We start from the raw sequence: 16,772 nt of genomic DNA on the forward strand, positions 1-16,772 counted from the left end.
CACATATGCACATAAATAAAAGTAAAACCTGAAAAAAAAAATCACCAGGTGAAGATCACGGTTTGAAGACATGAAATTTCTGGAGAAACACTGAAACCCTGTCTAAATCATGGCACTCATTCTGCAGGTTTGATACCCTGCCTCCAATCTTGAAAACAAAATCCTTTTGACATTTGAAAGGACTGAAAAGAAGGGGCCGTTGAACACTCTCCCCAGAGCAGATTATCTGTTTAACACCCTCCATGGCTTAGAAAACACTGCAGAAGACGGGATGAAGAATGGAAGGGCTAGGGAATGGGAGGAGCGCCATGAAATGCTGTCTTCCGGACATTGCACTCATGAACTCACAGCAGCTGTGGATACACAGCGCAAGACCTGCACACTAGAGCCTCCAACAGAGGAGCTCTTGGCTGTTGATCGCCTCACCCATCTCTGAGGAGCTACTGGTATTAACAGTTGCTGGTAGAAGGAGGTAAGTGATCTTCAATGGTCTAGCCGACAGTAACTGGCTCATGCTCCAGTAAATAACCATCCCTGGCCTATGCTTATGCAAGCAACCCTAATGAAACCGGGTGGTCATAAAACTACAAAACAGGGCTGGAGAGATGGCTCAGAGGTTAAGAGCACCGACTGCTCTTCCAGAGGTCCTGAGTTCAATTCCCAGCAACCACATGGTGGCTCACAACCACTTGTAATGAGATCTGGTGCCCTCTTGTGGCTTGCAGGAACACATGCAGGCAGAATACTGTATACAAAATAAATAAATAAATCTTAAAAAAACCCTACAAAACAAAGACAAGACATGAAAATGGGGGGAGTACTTGTTGTTGGAAGGGAATGAGGGAGGGTCATAGAGGGTGAAACAATGGATATACATGAATAACATTGTCAAAGAATAATACATACATAAATAAATAAACAACATCAACAGTCATGGTAGTGCACACCTTTAATCTCAGCACTCAGGAGGCAGAAGTAGCATCTTTCTACAAATCTGAGAACAGCCAGGTTTAAATAGTGAGTTCCAGGCCAGCCATGGCTACATAATGAGACCCTTTCTCAAGGAAGGAAGGAATGGATGAATGAAAACATTTGTGAACCAAATTTCTGGTCCTAAGATCTGCCTGAGTGTACCTCCCTTCTATTTCTCTACTATTGGCCTAGGCTGGCCTCCAACTCATTATATGGCCGAAGATGACCCTGAACTTCTGATCCTCCAGCTTCTTTCTCCCAAATGCTGGGATTACAGGTGTGTGCCTCCATAAACCGTTTTTGTGGTACTGGGTATCAAACACACGGCTTCCTGTGTGCTAGGCAAGCCTCCTACCACCCGAGCTACCTCTGCAGTCCTGAATCTAACAACCCTCAAACTCACTCTTAGGAGAAAAGGTGCACGCAATCAGCCGAAGTCTTAGCTTTCTGCATGAGAAACAGAGTTTCTGGAGCTGGGATTCAATGTTCTCTTTCCCAGCAGCTCACGAGTCATTATCAAGGTATGTCCTTTGTCCACAGGCCACGCTGAGAGAGCAGCAGTAGCAGGCTACCACAGCAGAGTGTGTCCCCACAGTCAGAGCGGGGAGATGTGGCTAGAACTGTTCAGCAGGTTCTGGTTGAGCGTTGTCTAATGAGGGATGGAGATTATAAATATACAGTGGTGGGGAGGCATCAGGTAGATGAGGGAGCGAGAGTATGGCTGAGGGACTGGACATCGAACGCTGTGCTCAGGAAATGTCCTTGGAAGAGGCAATGTTAACAGAGGCTGGGATGAATAGTATGAGGGATTGTGGGTAAAGGAACACCGCAATCTGAGGTGTGGAAGAGTACCATGGTGGCCCTGAGTGTTCAAGGAGTCGGATACACAAAGAGCTCTGTGTATTATTGCTGTTAACTGATGACGAAAACCAGCAAGGCAGTGGTTAGTGGACAGTCTGACTGGTGAGCCCTGAGCCCTAGATCACAGAGTTGAAATGTGCATATGGTGAGCACTAGATTTCACACACACACACACACACACACACACACACACACACACACACACACACGCTCACGTACAGTAAGGGTTGCTCAAGCAAGCGAACATGAGTTTATATTTTTAGAATTCACGTATAAACAGGACACAGTAGTGTACATCTGTAATCCCAATGCTCCTATGGAGAGATGGGTGGTGGAGGCAGGAGATTTCCCAGAAATTCACAGGCCAGCTAATTTGGTATACACACACACAAATTTAAAAAAAAAAAAGTCACAGTAACATTTCATAATTTCATTTAAAATTGTATCTTTTTTTAAAAATATTTTTATGTGTGTGTGCTTGCATGAATGTGTACATACACTTGCAGCACATGTGTATGTCCAGGAACACCCAGAAGCCAGGAGAGGATATCAGATTCCCTGGGTGGTTATGAGCTGCCAGATCTTCTGCAAGAACAACAAAAGCTCTTGACCTCAGGGCCATTTCTCCAGCCCCTCAAAATTCCACGTGACTGGTGACTATTTAAGTATACATGGTGAAAGAAAATATCAAAGTGAATTTTATCTTTTCCCTTGTACTTTGTGTGTTCGCTCATGAGTGGGCAGGTGCATATGTGTGTATGTGTGTGTGTGTGTGTGTGTGTGTGTGTGTGTGTGTGTGTGTGTTTGTGTGCACGCATGTAGAAGTCAGAGGTCAAACTTTATTGTTCCTTAGATCTACCCACCTTGTTTTTTGAGACAGGGCCTCTCACTGAGATCCGAGGCTCACCAATTAGGCTAGACCAGCTGGTCTGTGAATTCCAGGGATGCTCCAGTGCCTGTGCTCTACAGCAGACTTTAGTATACATATCTAATAATTTTCATTCTTTGAGAATTTCATGTATGCATACAACATATTCTGATTCATAGCCCTAACTCCTCCCAGACGCACTGCCTACTCCACATCCTCTTTAGATGATTTTTTTTTTTTTTGAGGCAGGATTTCTCTGTGTAACTTTGGTGCTTATCCTGGAACTTGCTCTGTAGACCAGACAGGCCTCGAACTCACAGAGATCCACCTGCCTCTGCCCCGAGTGCTGGGATTAAAGGCGTGTGATACCATTGCCCCGCTCTTGATAACTCTTGTGCTTTTTTGTTTTTTTCATAGCCTACTGGTTTCATTTTGTGCTGCTCATGTGCTCATACTGTGGGGCTACCCACTAGAGTGTGGTCAACCTACTAGGATCTACACCTTTAAAGAAATTGACTCTTTTTCTTCCCTGGAAGCCATCAACTATCACTAGCTCCTCAGTTAAGGGAGGGGCCCATGGTCTCCTCCCTATTCTATGCTGGAACATTGACTGGCTTGATCTCAGGGGGCTCCATGGCTGCCATGAGTTCTTGAGTACAGCAGTCCTGCCACATCCAGAAGACACTGCTTTGCTCCACTCCTCCCCATCATCTGGCTTATAATCTTTCTCCCCCTCTTCCTCAATGGTCCTTCAGTCTTTAGGGGTCAAGGTGTGATATATATGTCTCATTCATGGCTGAGTATTACAGAACTGATTCTCTGGACTTGGACCAGTTGTGAGTTCCAGCATTAACCACTGTCCACTGTAAAAGGAAACTTCTCTGATGAGGTCTGAGAGATATACCAATCTGAGTATAGAGAGATATGAATTTAGAGGGCACTTTGGTACACTGTTCATTTAGCAAAATAACAGTAGTGAGTTAACCCCTAGGGCCCATGAGCTCTGCGGTCATGGGTCTCAGTCAGATTTACAATGTCAACATTCTACTTTCTACTATGGAGTGAGCCTTAAATCCAATCAGAAAGCACTTGGGTTCCCCTATAGCTCATGCCACTGCTGCATCCATAGGCAGATCTTGCCATTCTGGTCATTGCCGTAGCTCACAGGCTTCACAGCTGGCTAAGACTGTTGATGACCTTTTCCTCCCCACAGCCTGCATACCACCTTCCTGTACTATGAAAGCTAGTCACCAAGGAGAAGCTTCTCGGTCAGTACCCATTTGATTTCTCATGCCCTGTGGCTAAAGTATGTAGTATCTTTTTTTTTTTTTTTCCGAGACAGGGTTTCTCTGTGTAGCTTTGCACCTTTCCTGGATCTCGCTCTGTAGACCAGGCTGGCTTCGAACTCACAAAGATCCACCTGCCTCTGCCTCCCGAGTGCTGGGATTAAAGGCGTGCGCCACCACCGCCCGGCCGTATGCAGTATCTTTAGCAACAGGGTTCTTACCATCAAATTCTGGTGGACAACCAGTACACTGGCAATAGCCTGCTTTGTTTGATGGGGTTTCTGGGACATCCCATAACAAGCTTTTTTATATGGTTGCTTAGGGTTGAACTCAGGTCCTAATGGTTGTTTGACCAACATTTTAGAGATTGAGTTATCTCCCCAGGACTTCCTTGTATTAAAAAAAAATGGTTATGGGGTTGGACAGGGTGGTTCATACCTTTAATCCTAGTACATAGGCTTCTCTGTGAGTTTCAGGCCAGCCAGGGCTGCATAGTGAGACCCTGTCTCAGGAAATAAAGTGGCTACTGACATACTTTAACTTTTAAAAGTTTTTTTTATTTTATGTGTGTGAGTGTTTTGCCTATATGCATATATGTGGACCATGTACATGCCTGGTGCCTGCAGAGGTCAGAAGAGGCTGCCATATCCCCTGGAACTGGAATTAAGGATGGTTATGAATCATCATGTTGGTGCTGGGAACTGACTTCTGCAAGAGCAGCAAGTGCCGCTGAGCCCTCTTGGTCAGCCCCTAGAGTATTTTAAACTGCATATGGGCTAGAGCGTAATCACTCAGTAGCAAAGCACATGCATTGCATGCATGAAGCCATGGATTTAATCCTCGTCATCAGAAACTAACAAGGAAAAAATGAAACTGCACATGTGGCCCACACTTTACATGTGTTTGTGTGCATGTGTATGTGTGCCTTGGTGTACATGTGGAGATCAGAAGACAGGACAACTTCTGCTGGGAGTTGGTTCTTTTTCTACCATGGGCAGGTATCCAACTCCAGTCTGGAGACTTGTTGGCCCCTTGGCCTACTGAGCCATCTCACCTGCCCTGGCTGATACTTTACTTCTATGGAACAGCACTGGTTGTGGTGGTATTGTGTTCCCCAATATATCGTGTAGTGTACCCTAATAAATTTATCTGGGGTCAGAGAACAGAACAGCCACTAGACAGACATAGAGGCCAGAAAATGGTGGCACTCACATCTTCTGGAGGCAGAGATCCATCCAGATCTCTGTGAGTTCAAAGCCACACTGGAAATAGCCAGGCATGGTGACTCACGCCTTTAATCCCAGGAAGAAAGGGCAGAAAGCAGAAAGTAGAAAGGTATATAAGGTACAAAAACCAGGAACTAAAGCTGGTTAAGCTTTTAGGCTTTTGAGTAGCAGTTCAGCTCAGATTCATTCTGAATGAGGACTCAGAGGCTTCCAGTCTGAGGAAACAGGATCAGCTGAGGAATTGTCAAGGTGAGTCTGTGGCTTGTTCTGCTTCTCTGATCTTCCAGCGTTGACGCCAGTACCTGGCTCCAGGTTTGTTTTCATTAATAACCTTTTAAGATTCATGCTACAACTGGTCATCTAGAGACCCAAGTTCTGCCACAAACTCACCTTAAGTGAGTCTCAGACTTCTGGTTTCTGCTGTACCTTTAAGAGGCTCAGATGTCTCTTCTGCCCTCACAACAAGAAACAGACAATAAAAATAAAAACCTATAGAGAACTGATTTCAGAGGACGAAGTACTGCTCCCAGAACCAGAGAGCAGATACTGAGTAAAGATCAGTGCTTTACATCTCTCTCTGTATGCGTGCATGTCTTCAGGTTGGTGCACATGTGTGCATGTGGGTGTGGAAGCCAGAGGTAACCTCAGGTGTCAGTTCTCAGGACACCAGCCATTTTGGTTTTCTGAGAGTCTCTCACTAGTCTGGAACTCACCCATTCAGCAGTTAGGCTGGTGGCCAGCAAGCCCCAAGGATCTGTCTCTAGCTCCAGAGCATACTTGGCTTATTTTGTGTGTGTGTGTGTGTGTGTGTGTGTGTGTGTGTGTGTGTGTGTGTGTGTGTGTGTTGTGTTCAAGTGTCCAACCACTGAGGTGAAATTCTTTTTATTTTATTTAATCCCCCAAGCCTATTTATTTATTTTTAATTTATTTAACTTTGGAGTTACAGACAGTTGTGAGCTGCCATGTGGGTGCTGGGAATTGAACCCGAGTCCTCTGGAAGAGCGGCCAGTGCTCTTAACCACTGAGCCATCTCTCCAGCCCCAACAGAATTCTTGAGAACTTGGAGCTCAGTAATTCTGGTTAGTCTAGCTAGCCACCTTGCCGGGGCAATTGTCTCTGCCTCCTGAGAGCTGGGATTACTCTTTTATGAGGAGGGTTCTGGGGGATCTGAACTCTGGTCTTCATACCTGGGCAGCAGCCTCTTTATGCACCCCAGTCGTCTCCGCAGCCCCTGCCTGGAGTTTTTGTGCATTCTGGGGACTGAGCTTGGCAGCAAGAGCGTGTACTCGTTTCCTCTGCTCTCTTCTGATGCTCCTTGTGTCTTGGGAGGTGGTGATATAGATGCTTTCTTTACTCAGGGCTGAGAAGTCAACAATCATTTATTCTCAGCACTCTGAACAATTATTATGGGTCTCTGCATTAACTAACTATGAAACAAACTTATAGCTTTTTTTTTTCTTGTGAGACAAGGTCTCTCCACATAGTCCTGGCTGGCTTTGAACTCACAGAGATCCCCCTGCCTTTGCCTCCAGAGTTGAACTGCACATTTATTTAACTTGAGGGGGATAAATGACAAAAATCTGAAAAACAAAGGTTGAATTACCTAGCTGCCAGCACCTTCGGGCGAAGCCTTGGAGCTCGGCCACGTGGACTAGACTCTCCCCAGGATCTTAAAATCAAGAGGCTGGCAGGCTCGCTCACCGGATCGACCCAGAGAGGGGAGGAGCCGGAAAGAGGGGCGAGGTTTCGGCTGGCAATATGGCGGCCGCAGGACCGCTCTGGCAAACTCCAGCCCGCACTCTATAGCCGGAAGTTGTCCTGCCTTCGCCTCTAGGAAGCGGAAGTGCAGGGGTGGCTGGCAGCTGGGTGACTGCTTTGAGAAACCGGCTTGTGAGGAGCGGCGGGAAAGGCGCGTGTCGGTTTCTCACTGGCGCAGCCTCCGCCGAGGTCGCCGCTGTCCCGCCCTGCCCCGGGCGTCGTTGCTGGCACTGGAGTGGATGGAGCGCAGCCCGGGCATGGGCAGCCGGGGGGATGCGAAAGCCGCGGGTGCCTCCGCTGCGCGGCGGGTGACAGGTACCTCGGGTGGCGTGGGGGAGGCCTCGGAACCGGGGAGAGGGGCCAGAGCGGTCACCTTGGGCTTCCTCGTCTACCCCGACTCGGTTTCTCCTCCAGGGCTCTCTTTGCGAGCGCCTCAAGTTGTCCCCAGCGGTCTGCTGTTCGGTGCGAGTGGCGGCGGCGGGCTCTCTCCCGCAGCCCTGATTCGGTTTGAAGTGGAGGAGGAGGAAGTGCCTGCCCCAAGGAGTTTAGATTAGACCAAGCCTGACCCTAAGTAGGTGGAGAGCCGGCACTTTGCATAACTCGGGAGAACCAGTCGTTTTCTTTATGGGTTTCTGTTCTCCCTAAATGACATCGGGTGACGCATCTTGGTTGCCGTTTTCTGTGAGTGATAAGATCTCTTGGACTAAAATTGGACGATCCACTTCACTTTTAGCCTGTGACCTGCCAGCAGAAGATATGCATGCATCTCCATTACATTATGGGCTCTTCTCGTTGCCTGGCAGAACTCTCTCGTTCTGCATTTGTTGCCAGGTTGGAGAAGGAGCATGTTTTGCCTCTTCTGAGACCTGGGATCTAACCCTTACCGTGCCTTGGAAACATCTGTGCACTTGCAAGCCTCTTTTAGTATAAAGTTCTTTCTTCCCTAGAAATATCTTGTACACTGGCAAACACATGAAGACATATTTTTATTTATTTGCTCCCCCTCCCCCTTTGGAGATAGGATCTCAAGTATCCCAGACTAGCTGGGCTTGCTTGAAGACATTTTGAAGAGCTAGTTAACTGTACCAAACTGGAGCAGATTGTAGCCTTTCCATTTGGCTTACTTTGCTTTTGGTAAACTTAGCTGAAATTTTTCTTTTTTAAATTAAAAGTTTTATTTATTTAGTTTTTGTTCTGTGTGTGCAGGACAATTTTGTGGAGTTAGTTCTCTCCATCCACCTCTGTGTGGGTTTCAGGGATCAAACTCAGGTCACCGGGCTTGCACGACAAAAGCCTTTACCCACTGCTCTACTCACTTGCTAGAACTTCCTTCTGTGAGAGAGACAGACAGACAGAGACAGAATCGGTGTGCAATGTCATGGTGTGCATGTGGAGATCAGAGGACACTGATTGAACTCAGGTCATCAGGCTTGTGTAGCAGGGGCCTTTATTCATGGAACTATCTCCTTGGCCTAAAACTTTATGAAAGGAAGTAAACATAATTTGTATAGTAACAGGGTGTCTCAGCGCACATTTAACTAGAAGGGAATAGATGGTGCTATGGAGAAATTTCAGTTAGAATTTCTTTACAGGGATCTAATCATCTTCATTTAGATGAATAGTAACTACTTGGAGTTGGAATCAAATTTATGTGATCCACAGCAAATGGTTATTAGGTGTAAATGCGTCAAGTTTAGTTAAGTTCTTCTCACTTGGATTGGATGCTTCCTCTTTATTTTCTTTGCTACTATTGAACATGTTCAAATTCAGTCTGTAGACTTGCAGACTGCAGATTTTTCTTTTTCATGTTTTCTTTTTAAAGAGTTTCTTAACTCTTTAGTTTAAAAAAGATGAAGCAAACTAGGTCTGTGGTGGTGCATGCCTTTAATCCCAGCACTTGGGAGGGAGGTAGAGGCAGTAGGATTTGGAATTCAAGGTCGTCGCCCGCTACACAGCAAGTTAGAGGCCAGCATGGGTCATAACAAGAACCTGTCTTGATAGAGAAGGAAGGAATTTGGTGATTACTTAGGAATGACTCATCATGCCTATTCTGCTTTCCAGAAAGTGAAAACATTCGACATGCACACCTGTTACTTAGAGTTTTTATATTTGACTGTGGATCAGTGAGCAAGCTTTAGTTTAAATGCTCTGGGAGCTCGCAAATGGTTGATATTAGACTCGGCCCTAGAACTTGTTAGAATGCTTTCTCTCTGTCCATCATGCCTCCAGCATTGGAATATTCATCTTTATAAGCAACATGTAAGGACCACTAGGGTTAGAATGCTAGTGGAACTTATAAAAATGAAAGCATCTTCTACCAGAGGAGTACTTCAGTGAAGTTCTTACCTGTTTGTTTCTCTGCACAAATCTTCCCTCTGGCATCACTTAGGAGGTCAAGTGTGGGTCAGGTTGTCAAAGCTGCTCTTTAACATACAGCTTTCATCTTGTCCCCGTCTCCAGTGGTGCTGTACTTCTCAAGGGTATACACTTTCTCTGAAGAACTATTGCAGGGTATGTTGGAGAGAGGATGGCAGCAATTTAGATTATTTACTGTCCTGGCAGGGGACCTGAGTTCTGCTCTCTGCACCCACAACAGACAGCTTACAACCCCCTGTGACTGTAGTTCCAGGAAATCTAATGCTATCTGGTCTGCTTGGGCACCTGTACACACATGATGTATATAAATGCATGCAGCTCACATGCATACATGTAAGTACAAATAATAAATCTTTAAAATATATTAAAAGTCATACCTCTGGGTATGTAACCTTTCCTTTTATCCTTCTTACAATCTTGTCTTTTCCATTTTGCTTTTTCTTGTGTGTGTTTGGGAGGTACATTTACCAGTATGTGGAGGCCTGAGGTCATGGTTGAGACTCTTCCCCAGGGGGCTGGAGAGATGGCTCAGTGGTTAAGACACTGGCTTTTCTTCCAGAAGATCCATCTTTGATTTCTGGCACCCACATGATGGCTTACAACCATCTATAACTTCAGTTCTGGAGGATCTAACACCCTCTTCTGGCTTCCTCAGGCACCAGGCACAAATAGTACACATACAGGAAGGCAGGCAAAATACCAATACACATAAAAAAATAAGTCTTTAAAATAAAAATATTCTTAGAAATAAAAATGAACACATATATAAAAGAGTTTTCCTTAGTTACTCTCTACTTTATTTAATTACCTTGTTTGTTTGTTTGTTTTTCAAGATGGGGTTTCACTATGTAGCCATGAGTGTCCTGGAACTCACTGTGTAGACCAATGTGGCCTTGAACTCATAGAGATCCTCCTGCCTCTGTTTCTGAGTGCTGGAATTGAAGGCGTGTGCCACCACTGCCTGGCTTTATTCGATTACCTTTTAAAAAATGTTTTTGAGATAGGGTCTTACTGTATATCCTTGGCTGGCCTGGAACTCACCATGTAGACCAGGCTAGCTTTGAACTTATAGATCTGTGTGCCTCTGCCTCCTGAGTGTACAACCAGGGTGACAACTATTGTCAAGGATGAAGTGACCTCTATTCCTTTGGGATGGGAGAGGTCCAGAGGCTGGAAGTCTGCTCAGCTGCTGCTGGCTTGGGTGTTTCATAGGCCCCTGTGTCCTCTTTCTCCTATTGGTCCTTTTCAGATACCTGCTCCCATGCCTTCCGGCTGTTCCCCTTGAAATGTCTTCCAGAAACAAGAAGCCACCATTTTAGAAGCCTCCCTTCGCTTTCCCTGCCTATCTATCTTAATAGAAGTTCCCTTCCCCTTCAAGTGCTGTGTGCACTAGCCATGTGGTCCTGATCTTTGTAAATCATAATGACTTTTGGTGTCTCACCTCTTCTCTGTTGTTTTCTTAATCCCTTTATGAAGGAAGCCTGTTTTTATTTCATTTTTAGTGTCTGCCGTGTTCCAGGCTTCATGCTAGACATGGTGTACGTCACAGGTAAATATGAGGAGCTCACATTTAGTCCTTTAAGTCACCCTAAGTATGGACCTGTGAAGTTGGTTGGGTGGATTTCCCTGGGGCCAGTTTTATTCCCTTCAGATCGACATTGTTCCTTTCAAACACTTGTCCATTAAAAACAAAAACAAATACTTTTTTTTTTTTTTGAGACAAGGTCTCTCTCTGTAACCCTGGCTGTCCTGGAACTAACTCACTGTGAAGATCATGCTGGCCTTGAACTCAGGGTCTGCCTGTCTCTGCCTTCTGAGTGCTGGGATTAAAGGCATTGTGTCATGCCTGACTTAGAAAAACTCTTGAACTAAGGTTCTTGAAATAACGTACTTTGCTCAGTTGTAGCCTTCAGGGAATGAATCCTTACTTCTCCTAAAGCCAAAGAACCAAGGGAAATAGCACGATAGTGTAGAATGTTAAAAACTGCCAAGCACAGTGGTGCGCATTTAAAATCCCAGTACTCAGAAGCAGGAAGCTTCCCAGTTCCAAGCAGCCTGGGTTACAGAATAAGACATTGTCTCAGAAAACAAACCCACTAATAGAACAAAGCAAGGTTCTGCACTTTGCTACTTGATTCTCCAGCATCACTAACGTCACTGCTCCGAGCTTTCTTATTTCTAAATGGCAATGGTGACACTTCCTTCATAAAGCACATCTGTGGAATAACTACTGCTGTGCCAGGTGTCCTGCTGTGGTTAACAAAGTAGACATGGCTGCTACACTCAGAAACTTGCGTCTTTTGGGCGTTATGTAGAAGGACAGGTGACATGATATATGTAAAGCACTTGGAGCTCCATGGCCTCTTTCACAGTTCCTGGCTGTTCCCTGCATTTAGTCCTTCCCCACCCCTTCTCTTTTCTACACGTTATACTATGCCCACCGTACATTTGATTACATGTACACATATATTTTGGCTAGGTTCTGCATTATTAGGGAGGCAATGTGGGCTTTTTTTTTTTCTGTCTGATTGTGTGACCTTAGTTAATATTATACATCTAACTCCATCCATTTTCTTGAAAACTTTGTGATTACGTGTAACACGAATCTTAAAGGTCTTATTAATAAAAGCAAACCTGTAGCCAGGTATTGGGGTGAACACTGAAAGATCAGAGAAACAGAACAAGCCACATCCAACCTAACCTTGTCAACTTCTCCACTGATCTTGTTTCCTCAAACTGGAAGCCTCTGAGTCCTCACCCAAATGGATCTCAGCTGAACTGCTGCTAAAAGCCTAAAAGCTTAAAAAAGACCTCTAGTTCCTGTTCCTCACGCCTTATATACCTCTCTGCTTCCTGCCATCACTTCCTGGGATTAAAGGCGTGTGTCTTTCCCAAGCAAGACATGAGATCTCAAGTGCTGGGATTAAAGGTGTGTGCCACCATGCCTGGCTCTGTTTCCAGTATGGCCTTGAACTCACAGAGATCCATCCAGAATGCTACCACTGCCTAACGTCTATGTTTAATATAGTGGCTGTTTCGTTCTCTGACCCCCAGATAAGTTTATTGGGGTGCACAATATATCAACCACAATTACGTTTTTGCTTTACAGCTGAGTAACATTTGTGTTTGTGTGTGTGTGTAAAATTTTCATTTCCTTCTATTGATGGACAACTAGGTTGATTCTGATATTTCATATTGAATAAAGCAGCAGTAAATGTGGGGGCACAAATATTTCTATGCCAGGGTCTGGAGTGCTCTGGATATCTACCCAGGAGTGAAGTAGCTAGGTTATAAGGTAGTTAGTTATATTTTTAATTATTTTGGGAAATCTCCAAACTGATCTCCACAATGGCTATATTAATTAGCATCTCCACCAACAGTGAATAAGGGTTCTTTCTTACTACATCTTTTCCAATATTTGTTGTCAGATTTGTTGATGATAGCCATCTGACTGGGTGAGGTATTGTCTCAAAGTACTTTTAATTTGTATTTCCCTGATGGCTAGGGATATTGAACTCTTTGAGAAATAATTATTGGCCATTTGTGTTTCTTTTTTTGAAAACCACCTATTCATTTTATTTGCCCATTTGTTGATTGGCAGTTTTATTTCCTTGCTATTTAATTTCTGTAATTCTTTGTCAATTCTGGATATTTGCCCCTTGTGTGAAGGGTGGCTGATATATATATTTTTTTCCCATTCTGTGGGCTGTTTGCTTTGCTGATTATTTCCTTTGTTGTATAGAAACTTGATTTTTGTCTAGTCCAATACTTGGGGTTAGTTTTTATGCTACTGGTGTCCTATTTAAAAAAAAAGAACTCTTGCCTATCCCAATATCTTGACCAGTATCCCCTGTTTTCTTCCAGAAGTTTTGGGTTTTAAGTTAAGGTTGATTGATTTCGAATGGTTTTTGTATAAGGTGAAAGGTAATCTTATTTTGTCTTCTGCAGGTGGAAACCCAGTTTTGCGAGCACTGTTCGTTGAATAGGCTGTCCTTTTCCCAGCATACATTTTTGTCTCTTCAGTCAAAATTTAAGTGGGCATAACTTGGTCATAACTTTGTTTCAGGTCCTCTGTTCCAGTGGTCTACCTGTCTAGGTGTGCCAGGACCAGCCTCTCTTTCCCATAGTGTAGTTTGAGATTGGGTTTGGTAACTGTGTTCTTTCCTGTTTTTGAAAAATATTTTTTTCTTTTTCTTTTTTTCTGACACAGTTTCTCTGTGTGGCCCTGGCTGTCCTGGAACTCTCTATGTATACCAGGCTGACCTCCAACTCAGATCTACCTGCCTCTGCCTCCTGAGTGCTGGGATTAAAGGCGCGCGTTACCACCACCTGGCTCTATCTCTCTCTTAAAAAAAAAAAAAAAAAAAAAAAAAAAACAAGCAAACAAAAAACCAAAAAACCACAAACAAGAAGCTTTTACCCCCTATGTGCAAAAAGTACAGAAAATGGAAATCAAAATACACAAGCAAAAGACCAGTAAGTCAAAAAATATTGGAGTTGGGGATTTAGCTCAGTGGTAGAGCACTTCCTAGCAAGGCCGTGAGTTCGTCCTCAGCTCCAAAAAAAACAACCAAAAAACCAAAACCAAAAAATATCCAAATATAGCAACTTGACAAAAGGTCTATAAAAACACTCTTGAGTTTGTTTTGAGTTCACTTTACTGCTGGGCATGGGGTTTACCCTGAGGTGATCTATATACCCAGGTAGACTCAAGGTTTCATTTTTGCAGGTGGGTGTCAGTTGCAGATAGCTCCTTGGTTAGGGATGAGAGTCTGTGTCCACTTCCCTCTCTCAGTGCTGGGACACAGTTTGGCTTGAACCTGTGCAGGCCATGTGTGTACTGCCATTGCATCTGAATTACTATGTGCATTAGTCCTTTTGTGTCTGGAGGATACTGTTTTCTTGGAGTCAGTCATTACCTCTAGCTCTTAGAATCTTTCTGCCTAGCTCCTTGAGCTCTGAGGAGAGGATTTGATGAAGACATAGGACTGAGTGCTTTATTTACTCATGGAATGTTCAAGTTTTTGTTTGTTGTTTTGTGTATTTGTAGAGAAGTTGGCAGTGCTTAAACTTAACACGATTCTTAAAGATACTTTTCTATTTCTATTTATTTTGCTTCAATTATTTTTCAATCTTTATGCATTGTGTAAGGTAGGCTCTTAACATAAATGATATCAGTAAAAAAGTAGATCCTGTTGGACTCACTCAATATCTTTTGTGTCCATCTCGTTAATAGGTTTTTATAACCAATATCAAGGAATGGGTGTGACCAGGATGGGCCTGCCAGAGCCTTACATTTAGAAGCACAGAATGTGTAGTACTTCCCATCTTCTCATCCTTATGTGTCCCATCCAAAGTTAGATGCTATTTCTTTTTTTTTTTCAATTTAGAAGAGATCTCATCTTGCCCATCTCATGTTGCCCAGGCTAGTCTTAAACTCTAATCCTAATCTCACCCCAGTTTCCTGAGTAGTTAAGATTATAGTCTTGAGTCACCTGGCCTGGCTTTTGCTTTTCTTTTTGTGGCCCTGTTGTGGAATGGGCATTGTGCTGTGCTAGGCAAGTGTTCTACCACTGAGCCACAGTTCTAGACTGAGGATGCTGATCTCTCGATAGCTTGGCGGAGGGGGAGTGTGTCTGATTAAGGAAGTTCTGTTGGGAGGTTTCTAGCATGAAAACCGAGGTCAATCAGTAACTGACGATGTTTTCTGCAGTGGTCTGGATGCTGTCTCTGAGAATGTCAGTTTGCTTGGAGAGGCTGCTGATGGGAGCTAGGAGGCTCTATGCTGTTACCTAGGAACTTGGATTCCCTACTTTGTAGGTGGGAGCAGATGGCATGAGACACTACTGAAGTCTTTGCCCATTGCCGATCCAGTCTTTGAGTTTGTTACATTTGAAACTCACTACATTATTTCCTAGAGCTAACAAAATGTAGAGCCGTAAACTGGGTGGCTCCTGACAGCCGACTTCATTGTCTGCCAGTTTTTAGGCTACAAGTTCTCAGGTGAGGTGTGGCAGCACCATATTCCCTCTGAAACTACAAGGGGGTGGGGACTTTTGCTTGCCTTTTTCAGTCTCTAGTAGCATCAGACCCCCAGACACTCCTCGACTTGCTGTATAGTTCCCGTGTTTACTTTTCTCTTCACAGGTACTCTGGGTCTGCCCCCCCTCTCTGTTTCTTAACACTAGTGATACTGGATTACTGTACTAATGACTGTCCTGATGACCAAAGTTTTGTCACCTTGTAAAGACTCTATCTCCAAGTCATTCTGATGTAGAGGGGTTATGACTGCAACATTACCGCCCCCCCCCTTTATTTTGTAGATTAGGATTCCGCCTATAGCACTACAAGTCATTCATACTTCATCTGTTTTAGCTTTGTTTTTCCTCATACTTTATGAAGTTGCATGCAGCCTGCTGTGTGACCTCTGTGTAGTACCACTCTACAGGAAGGGAAATGGCACCCCATAGGAAAGATTGTAGTCAACTTTAACTCCCTAAGCTTTCCTTGTCCCAGGTACTCAGCACAGTTTTTGTGCCATCAAGGTGTTAAGGCTGTTGGTTGCATTTTGTTTCTGTACCTGCACTGTTACTTTGTGTCCCTAAGTATTAATGTTGTTTTTTTGCTTCCTTGTGAAATTTTAACATTGCCTTTTGCTTTTCCCTTTGTAGGGCTCTGTTACCACATGGGACTTGTGATTGCGCTGGCTTCGCTGTGCCTGTTTTCCTTAGCAGAGGCCAATTCAAAAGCCATTACAACCTCTCTCACCACAAAATGGTTTTCTGCTCCACTGCTGTTGGAAGCCAGGTAAGGGGGTATTCTCTTCTGTATAATGGAATAGTATAAACTTAGGGTGGTCCGGTAGGAAATGAATACTCAGTAGTGAGCTTACACTTTTCATTTGCATGGTAAGTGTCCCTTACAACACCCACTGTGCTCTGTACGGTGTAAGGGTTCCGAGGATGCAGACTCTGCTTGCCAGCTGCACAGGACTGATCCTTAGGCAGGTTTAGGAACATTGCTCATAAGAACAGGACCCTAGGGTAAGAGAATGGGGGGTGGAGGAGGAAGGAGCTGAAGAAGTTACAAGTCTACTTGTTTTAAGGTAGTCCTGTTCTACATTGTAGTCTCCCAAATCTGAGTACTTCCTTAAATTTGGAGGTTATTACTATTATTGTTTTTACTTACTTTTGTAGTAAGTCAGATCTTACTAATTTGTATCAATGTATATACACATTTAAAGTTTTTTTTTTTGTACCATATAATACTTCCTTGTGTAACTATATTGGTCCTTGGCACTACATAAACTCATAGGGTGAGGAGCACAGGCCTTTAATCCCAGCATTTGAGAGGTTGAGGCAGGCAGATCAGGAGTTCAAGATCATCCTTTAGTATATAGAGAATTCAAAACTACCCTGGGATACA

General features: G+C 44.1%; 1 protein-coding gene across 2 annotated transcripts in view; it reads left to right on the top strand.

Annotated features, from left to right (window-relative positions):
* Positions 1-7,044: 7,044 nt before the first annotated feature.
* Uggt1 (UDP-glucose glycoprotein glucosyltransferase 1) overlaps positions 7,045-16,772 on the top strand; it is a 133,311-nt gene continuing 123,583 nt past the window's right edge. Inside the window, exons 1-2 of one of the 2 annotated variants that reach the window (XM_042266367.2) lie at positions 7,045-7,286; positions 16,019-16,154. In XM_042266367.2, coding sequence (XP_042122301.1) covers positions 7,211-7,286; positions 16,019-16,154 — 212 coding nt within the window. In that variant the 5' untranslated portion in view covers positions 7,045-7,210. The remainder of the gene's footprint in view (positions 7,287-16,018; positions 16,155-16,772) is intronic. The other variant, XM_042266369.2, reaches the window with a different exon arrangement.

Source organism: Peromyscus maniculatus, chromosome 21 (genome assembly GCF_049852395.1).
Source record: "Peromyscus maniculatus bairdii isolate BWxNUB_F1_BW_parent chromosome 21, HU_Pman_BW_mat_3.1, whole genome shotgun sequence".
Lineage (NCBI taxonomy): Eukaryota > Metazoa > Chordata > Mammalia > Rodentia > Cricetidae > Peromyscus > Peromyscus maniculatus.